The sequence below is a fragment of the Netta rufina genome, assembly GCF_964035555.1.
Source record: "Netta rufina genome assembly, chromosome: 9".
Taxonomy (NCBI): domain Eukaryota; kingdom Metazoa; phylum Chordata; class Aves; order Anseriformes; family Anatidae; genus Netta; species Netta rufina.
Window position 1 is genome coordinate 19,096,389 of NC_140132.1, and position 9,709 is coordinate 19,106,097.

General features: G+C 41.8%; 1 protein-coding gene across 2 annotated transcripts in view; it reads right to left on the reverse strand.

The window, feature by feature from the left end:
* The window catches only part of FXR1 (FMR1 autosomal homolog 1), a 29,378-nt gene extending 27,606 nt beyond the window's left edge, over window positions 1-1,772 (reverse strand). For both annotated transcript variants that reach the window (XM_084291819.1, XM_084291818.1), the window contains exon 1: window positions 1,668-1,772. In XM_084291819.1, coding sequence (XP_084147945.1) covers window positions 1,668-1,718 — 51 coding nt within the window. In that variant the 5' untranslated portion in view covers window positions 1,719-1,772. The remainder of the gene's footprint in view (window positions 1-1,667) is intronic.
* Between the last annotated feature and the right edge of the window lie 7,937 nt (window positions 1,773-9,709).

Here is a 9,709-nt window from a genome sequence, read left to right on the forward strand (position 1 = left end):
ATCATCTGCCTACTTCAACAGTAAGACTCACAAAATGGAGCCAAGCACACAGATTTCACCACAAAAATAATCCTTTAAAATCATGTTTCTATTTGCTTTATTGCATTTTGGGGTGGATTTTTGCACATTAACAATGATTATTTTGAGTTAGGGCTTCCATTACCATGGGTCCAAGCACTCTAACCTGACCATTCACCATGATGAAGTGAATAGCTCCATCGCTGGACCTAATCACCATTTCACTAACCTGAAATCCATTAAATGACATTTTTAAGTAAAACTTCTCCTCATTAAGCACCGTCCACAGGGCCAAACACACAATGGTACTAATGCAAGCCTGACAATTCTCACTGGCTTAGAAGGAGACGTCATTATTGCAGATTTTAAATCAGGCTTATTGTAGTAAGTGCCATGGCAGGCGACTCCCCTCAGTCCAAAAATTTGGTATACCTCCTAATGCTCCTATTAGTCTCACACCCCCCTTAATCAGAAGTATGAGCTAGTTGTTTCTTTTTGATTTGTCCAAGATCATAATGTGGACAATGAAAAGCTAAGAAAGGCATCTCCAAATTCTTGGCTTTCTAATGGACAGGAAAATAAAATCAATTCTGTTTCAGAAGTATCCTGTTCTAAATACAAATACTTTTGATGTGCATTTCTTTGTGGTTATTTATAAACCACCTAAATATGTAACTAATTCGCAGATTTTTTTATCTACTGATTTTGGTAATAATTTAAGAGGAATACATATCAAGGGCATAGTTTACACCATTAAATTATTTCCTTATATGATTATCTCCTGTTCCACTCTTTTAATAGATAACCAGTTGGAAAAAAAAGCCTAACTCCTGAAGTCAGCTGGTTACAGTCCTTTGACCAACTGCCTTTACATACTGTACAGTCACCAAATGACTTCCAAGCCAAATCCACAGCTGCAAACAGGAAATTCAGAGGGGAAAAAAAAAAAAAAAAAAAAAAGAGGACACTCCCCCCCAGCCTCAACTGGGATAATGCATGTGCAATTCCACACCGCGTATGCGGTTAGGCTTAATAGCTAAAGAGAGACCTGAGATTAAGCACTCCCAGGGCACGGCTACCCAAGTGCTCACAATGCTGGCTGGAAGCAGCCCTCCTGGAAAGGAAGACAGAGGGCTCTTGCCATAAAAAGCGCTGGGATTCTTAAACATCTGAAGCCGGGCTTAGGGGAAATGACTGACGGGCAACAGCTGAGGGGACTCTGCATTGATCCTGCAACATCCTGACATTCCGGGGAGGGTGATGGCGAAGGAAGCGTTCTGACGACATAAATAAACTCGAGATCGTTAAAGAATTATTTCCAGATTATGATTGCTGGCTCAGCTCCCCCCATCCCACCCCGAGGCCCTCACTCCTTCCCAACACCACCCCCACACGCCCCCCGTTCCCCCCCCGGGCCCCGAGCACCCCCCCTCACCCCCCCCCATCCCCTCACCCCCGGCCCCTCTCCCTCAGGGGCCCTCCGCGGCCCCCCCGCCCCCGCCACACCCCGACACCTTCCCCCGCTCCCCTTTTCCCCCCCCCACCCCCTTCCCTTTCCTTTAGGGCCAGGACTCTCCCCACGAGCCGCCCCCGGGTCCCCACAGAGCAGGGGCAGCCCCGGGAAGCCGCCGCCCGCCGGCTGCCGGTACCTTGTAGAAGGCCCCGTTGGAGCCGCGCACTTCCACCGTCAGCTCCTCCATGTTGCGAGCGCAAAGGCCGCCGGGACGTGCTTCTAGAAACTGTCACCGCCGGGGGGGGCGCTGCCCGCCCGCCCCGCCCCCGCGCACCGCCGCCGGCCTGCCCCACGCCGAGCCTCGGGGGGGGACCCGCGGCCGCCGAGCGGGGAGCTCCCTGCGGGAAGGGCGGGCGGCTCCCGCCTTTCCCCCCCTCCCCTCCCCCGAGGGAGTGGGAGCGGCCGAGAAGCGGCCGCTGCGGGGCCGCCCCCTGAGGCGGCCGGGCTGAGGGGGCCGCGGCCGGGCCCGCCCTGAGGCGCAGGTGGCGCCGCGCCCCGCCCTGCTGCCGCCGCGGGGAAATGGCGGCCGCGCTGCGGGGCCGCAGGGAAATGCGGCGTTTTGTTGTTGCCAGCCGCGTTGTTATTATTATTGTATACACATATTTTAAGGCTTGCCGCCCCCGCAGTGCACCGGGAGGCTATAAGGGGGGTGGGCTCCGGCGTCCCCCGCGCTCTGCTGCAGGAAAGATAAATAAAAATAAAAATAAAATAAATAAAAGCCAGCGGGCTGCCTGCCGGTGCTGCCCCGGGACCCGCACGCCGCAGTCAGGCCCGAGTTTGGCAGCGAGCTCGGTGCCGCACGGCAGCTTAGTCATGCCGGGCTCGGGGACGGGCCCGCAGCCATGCCAAGCGCCTGTGGTTCCTACAGCAGTTGTGAATATCGATAACAGCTCTAAAAGGGCCTTTCTGCTGGTCATTCCTGTTGGAAGTCAGCCTCAGATAAGCACACAATAGATAGCATTTTGCCTGTGAAAAGCATTAATTTTTAGGTGCGCTGCATTAATCTCCCCCTGTAGCTGTTTGCCAGCTTCTACCCTGTCTGTCAGGGGTGAGGATTTCAGGTAACACATGTCTAGAAATACTGGGCCAGTCAGCTGCTGGTTAAAGAGAATCCAACGTGCCCCACTGAGGGGGAGAGATCAAAAGTTTGGCAGCATCTGCTCGGCTTGCGGCAAGGTCCTGGCTGACCCACCAGGTGCCAGACTGCTGTAGCATCCCTCAGGCCACTCGTACCCTGTGGTTGTGGCACTGGGAGTCCCTTGGGGGCATGGGGATGAGCTGAGAGGGTTGGGCTGGAGGTGGTAGGTGCAGTTCAAGTTGTAGGCTCAACCTACGTAGGGCTTTGGGTTGCTGTAATGAAGCATGAAGGGAAATGATACACAAATGAGTGCGGAAATAACCAACAAACAAAAAGGTTCTGCTAGTTCCTGACAACACCATGCTTCTTCCACTCTAACTCATATCTTTGTTTGTGTATGAGGTACTGCTATGAAAACAAAAACTATTATCTTGGATATGAGGTTATGCTAAGAAAAAAACCCACAACTATATTATCTACTCTTCTCCCATTCCATATGCCTGATTATTCTCATTATTACATCGTATTTCTTCCAAGGAATGTTGAGGAGTACTTTTTATTATAAATATTTGTAACATCTTTAAAAGTTGCCCACAATTTATTTTGTTAATGGTGCCTAGACCATGCATAGGTAAGAGAGCCCTTTGTGCAAAATGCTAAGCGCCGTCTTTCCTATGGGTAGAGGGCACTCAGGACTTTCCAGGATAAGCTATGAGAGCTGATAATATGAAGCAAAGAGTTGTCCTGCAAAAATTCTATGGCAAAAGTTTTAATTGCCCCAAGATCAGATAGCCTGAGATTGGTTTACTCAGTTTCCAAGGGACAGTCTTTTACAGCTGTTACAAAAGTTTTGTTTTGTTTTGTTTTAAGCAAAACACAACAAAACAAACAAAAAATACCCAAGAACTTCCTGAGGTGCTTGGGTGTCCATATTTGCAAAGCGGGGTACAGTTCTGGTCAGTAATGATAACAAGAACTGGCTTGAGCCAAATGCAATCTGCATCTGAATTTGCCTGATAAAATTTGTTTTTCTGAAAGCATGCGCATGGCAGCAGTTAAAGTGACAGGGTTATTTACAGGTTAATACTGAAGCAGATTGCTACACTTAAGTGAAAATTGGGGTAGAAGAGATATGAGGTTGTGGGCCATAATAGTTTGGAGCACATCAGCCATGTTGTAGAGGACGAAGCTGCTTTGAGTTCAGTTTTCACTTAATAAGATGTAACTACTAAATTAAATTACTTTATTTACTGAGATATTGTAAGGGAGGACCATTAGCTATTTACAACTATTTTTTTTTTTTCAGAAGACTACAGAAGGTGATTTTTTTGTTTGTTTTCCTTTTTCAACATTCACAATGAAACTGCCACCTATCTTTTATAGAAGAATTCTCATCAGGGAGCAGAAAAATATTTTTTTTTGTCACCTCCCATTGAAACATCTTGTCCATGACGTTATGAAGAACTCTGTTTGAACCAACCTCTGCTGAAACTATTCTGCAATGTAAGAGCAAGCTTCATCATGCCGAAAGGACAGCAAACGAGTAGCAGGATTCCCTGCCTTGGTGGGTATGGCTGGAAAAAGGAGAAAAAGGGTTGGTTTGTTTAAGTGAGCAAAAGAAAGGGTGAAGGATTAGAGGCTGAGGGATGATTGTTGTCTTCAAATACATCAAAGCACACAGGGAGGGTAACCACCAAAGAGAGACTAAGGCAATACAAGACTACAAAAAAGATTCCCAAGCAAGTATAGATTGACCATTAATAAATTTGGAAATTAGAGGTAAACATGGGAGATTGAGAAAGGTTCTGGAACAGTCTTTCAAAGTAAAATGATAAAATTTAAGAAAGCAGCCTAGTTTTAGGATGGAAAAAGCATTTGTGATGGTGATGTATCATGAGCAATGTAAACTGTAGTTTCACAATAGAAGATTTTGGAAGTATTGATCCCAACAGACAAACAACCCTCTTTCCAATTTCTCCCAAAGGCCATTGTCTGAAGTTCAGGAAATATGATGACAAACTGAACTGGAGAGTTCAAGAAAAAAAAAAAAAAACACACACACAAAAAAAAAAAACAACACAGAAAACACCACCACTGACAACAACAACAAAATACCCAAGGATTAAAAGCACAACTCACACTGAAACAGTATTGTAGTAGAGTTTTAATTACTTTGAAAGAATTTTTTTTTTTTTTTTTTGGCCACAAGCTGCAAGTACCCAGGTAGGAGGGCTAAGAAATAAAGGTTTCTTTAGATTCTTGTCACTAGCAATTTTAAAATCTAGATTAGCTATGCTCTAGTTCATACAAAAATGAATTCATGGAAATCCTGTCATCTGTGAAACGAAAGGTCAGAATAGAATTGTCATTCTGGGACCTTCTGACATGAGAATGTTACATGTTCATCTTACCCAAAAGCAGAAAAATTGGAGCGATGCTCAGTGACCCTGGCAAGATTGAGACAACTACGAAATCAACAACATAACATCTCAGAACAGTGATCTTTAAACTAAGATTATATTTACTTGCAAAGAGATATGCAAATTGATAGCCCTATTAAACTACAAGTTGGCTGATAGTTAAATTTTGTGATTGTTTTTTGTAGACTCAACTAATCACTTATTTCTGTGCCAATTAACTATAGTGTCTTTGCTGTTAGGAAAACAAGGGGTATTGCCGTGTTTTTCTGCACATATTCCTTACCGCCAATAAAATAAACCTCCCTAAAGCATGCCTTTTTAGCAGATTTTGTGAAAAAATAGTTAGGCAAAAATGAAGGTCAAATTAATTCAGACTTGTACCTTTATTTACAAACCCAGAGTGTAGAACCTGGGTTGTACATTCCATTCAGTGAGGGAAAATGCTGACATTTAACTTCTGCCATAAAAAAAAAAAAAAAAAAAAAAAAGGATAAAAAAATCATCTAGCTTCAAGTTTAAGTGGATAAAAAGCTCTCTGGTTTAGTTACTCTTTCTGAAATTTTGGCAGAAGGTTGATACCTATGAGAGACGTAGAGAGACTTCCAGAGACTTCCAGCCTCAGCAGAAGCTTAGGCAGCTGGCAGCACTTAGATCCTCTGTAAACTACCTCAGTGGAGACAAGCAACACAAATGAGTATTTGAAGGATATTATAAGATAAGATTATATTGGCTTTTTACATTTTACCAAATGACAAAACTACATTACAACTCAGAAAAAGTCTTGGAGAAGTTCTTCTGAAAAATGGTATGCTTCCAAGTGTGAGGGGTTTATGATTTCTTTGTTCCACGTAATGTTTTTGGGTATCATGAGTAAATCTGAGAGACATGTAAATTCAGCTCCACTAGACCCATGCAATTACATCAGAGGATCTAATATTTCACAGCACAAAACTTGTGCACATTGTCTCAACACAGATTATCCTACTGGGCTGTGGCTGTATAAGGCCAGTGTTTGCTATAAAAATTGAAAGAAAACAGAAAAAAAAACTTGTGTTTTGTTTGCTTTTGTCCTTCTCTGTGATTTTTGCACTATTTGAATTATTGAGCTGAAGAGGAATCTACCAATTTTTAGCAGCCTTTTACAAATGCATTCCTGACCTTTGCAAATGAATGAATATTTGTCTGGAGGTTAGCTGGACTGCATGTGCCATGCCCAGATACATCTGCAAGTACTGTAAGCAGACACCGCTTCTGAAAATAGGATCCACAAAAGGTGTTGCTAAGTGAGTGTATGTAAAAACATTTTTGTGTAGTGCAGTTTCAAAAGCTCTGTCTGGTACGGAAAACAGAGAAAGGAGAAATAAGTGTTCCTGTTGTCGTAAATAAGCATTCACACTTACCTTAAAAGGGAGAGTTTTTGGAGCTAGTTTATTTTGTGTGTTTTGCAACTGATAGCACTCACATTTATCTTTCTGTGTCTAGACACAGTGAAATTAAAATGTCCCACAGATATAGCATTTAAAACCCTCCATGTTTGGTAGGATGAAACATGTTAATAATTCACAGAATGCAGTGGGTATTTACTGTTACATTCTGCTTTGTCACTGCAGTCAAAAAAAGAAAAGTCACTAAACTAATTAAATTATATAAGGAAGACATCAAGAAACAATGCTAGAAGGGAATCATTTTTGACTGCAGTCTGTATTTATGATGAAGTAATGATGAGTAAATATGACTCAGGTTTCATTTGTTCAGAATCCACAAGATAATATGCATGCTCAGCAAAAGAAATATATAAATCCAGGCAACAGAGTACTATGTGAAAAGTAATTTTACACTGAATTACAACATGTCAACCTTGTTTTTTTTCATACTGGATGAGCGTCTGTCAGCCATTGCTTGGCTGATTTTCATATTTTTGTTCAGTAGCAGCACAGGAAAGCAAGGAGAATAGAACTAAAAGTTTGATGTCATTTTAAAAGCAAAGAGAAGCACTAGACAATGCTGTAAGCACAGTGTTCATCCTGGCACAGTGCAAAGAAAATGCAAAATCACTTCACTGAAATTTTAATGAACTCAGATGAGAACATGGCTGTTTAATGGACTTTATGCAGTGGTCTGAAGCTCATCCATTCACAGAGCAACTTTTCATGGGGTTGGCTTGGTTTGGTAACTTTCATTATCACTCGGGTTCTGCTGCTTTTGAATGCTAGTCTGAATGCAACTGATCAAAAATAACCTGGCTTGTGCTTGACTTTGTTCCAAGCCATGAAGTGAAGTGCACTTAGTACCAGAGAGGTACCAATGTAGTCATGTGAGTTCATGGTGAAGTAACGGTGTGGACAGGCCTGTCATATCATGAGCTGTCATATTATGAGCTTTAGATATCCAAGCCTGGAAGTTCTGATCTCCAAGCGTGAAGCATTTTATTCTCCCTATCACTGTAGTTACCCACATGAACACACATGAAATCATTTTTGTCTCCTGAATACTTTCAATAGAAACCGGGAAAGGAAAACACTATTTTTACTCTACTCTTGGTACAATTTTGGTTCTTTAACCTCAGACAAGTCTGCTGCTAGACTAGATCTGTTTTGACTCAACATGAGGACCAGCTTTGAGTTTAGTGTGAGCGTTGTGTAAATAGAGGTCTGCATTCTGGTGCTGGACTGAACTAGAGCAGGGTTTCAGGTAATGTAACTTGAGGTTACATCACTTACTACCTGTGTCTTTCAAACATCAAAATACGCACATTTCATCTCTTGTTCTGAGTATTAGTATTTAATTTCTTAAAGTCAGCGTCTACACTGAGAAGAAGGCAATGAAGTCCTGAGCAAGCTAAGCTTTTCATGAGACAGTGGACACTAAGCATGTTGCTATCATAACGATCATAAATATATGATCTGAGGTATAAGAACTTAATGCCACGGGACACCAAAAAAGGAAACACCAGCATTCAGACAATGCTGTACCTGGTCCTGTAGGATTACTTGATGTAATCTAAATCACAAAATAATTCATTTTAAGAACAGACTGGTTCACAACTCAAAGTACTCTGCTCTCGAGAGTTCCAGAAGCAGGTTTCTATCTTGTGATGCTTTAATTTTTGAAGGCCCCAGCACAGACAAGCACATAGACAGGTACTTTATTTGGTATCGGTTTCACTTCCCATAAATACCTTTGTGCTAACAGAGCTACAGAGTGTGAGAACGCCACTTTAGATTTTAACCCAGTGAACCTTGCATACCAATAGCAATCACAGTAATACAAAGCCTTTTTTTGTATAACACATTGTGCTTATCCAAATCAGATTGCAGGACTGGAAATGTTGACAAAATTCACAAGTTCCACTGTATGGAACCATTTTGAACAACTTCTTATTCACATGATGAATGTTTTAAGAACCAAACATTTTCATCATTAAAGGGCATTTTATTTAAATTAAAATACGTTTTCTAAATGCATAACAATAAAGCCTGATGTCTTAGCTACCCATACTTGTTCCTCTGAGAAAAGAAAGTCTCAAATACCCTAAATTCCACATTCTGGAGCAATTTAGGTCTCCTTAAAGATCACAGTTTGAACTACAAATGCAATAAGGGCTGCATCCTGCTGTAACTGAAATCCTTCCTAAGTCTACTTCTGCTTTTCAATCTCTCTAATTTTTCATTAGATCAAGAGTCACACATTTTTGTTGGCAGTAAAGAAATTCCAATTTGAACTGCCTTCTGTCTTCAATAGGAATTCTCCCAAAGTACAGAAATAAAAATGTAAAACTTTGCTGTGTTTCATTACTTTCATTCTTTTGAAAATTGCTTCTCTGAAAGCTCTGTGTGAAATTATTAGAAGACAGGTTTTGAAATGCTTGTGAAAGTAGATGCATATATGGGACTCAAAGGGCCTTATTTAAAAAAGAAATTTGCCAGTTACCCAGATCTCTGGTTGGTTATGCCCATTCAAGAATACAGAATCCATCATTCGTATGATTATTTTTACATCTGAACTTTTTTTATACTAGATAGACTTGAAACTTTCAGGGTCATTTGCCCAGCATGTAGTTGAATGTCCTGTGCTATAGATTCCAATTAGCAAGACCATGTTCAATGGTCCTACACCACCAATGCTGTCTAACTGCTTTCCACTTGGCTTTATATGTTTCTTCTTTGTTGCAGCTGCAACCAGGTCTATCTATCCTTTGATAGAAAAATTTCAATTACCCCAGGGAGAAGCTTTTAGCTTTATTAAGCATTGAAGTCTACACATTTGTTCTTCTGTTGAAGAGCAGTTCAAAAGGAGACTTTCCGAGGAAGTAATCTGAAAAATTAGGATAAATCTTGTGGACTTTCATTGCTAATGTTTTTTTCCTGTAATCCGAGCCTAAGAATCTGCCAACTCAATGCACGGTTAAGCATTTCTTTAACACTTTTAGCCTCTGACAGATGTTTCTTATACTTTACAACTAAATGGCTTTTCAGTGGTTTTTGAGACTGCTGTGCTCTCAGCATAAAATTGATGTCACAGGAGGCTGGATAGCTACACTCTAGCCTTGACAGATAGTGACAGAAAACTGTTCCCAACTGGTAGCTTTGTATTGGCCTTCTGAGTAAACTAATGGTTTCCTTTCTTAGATGATGGGTGTCAACTCATCATCTCCTTGTTGCCAAGAGTAACTTTAGTTAT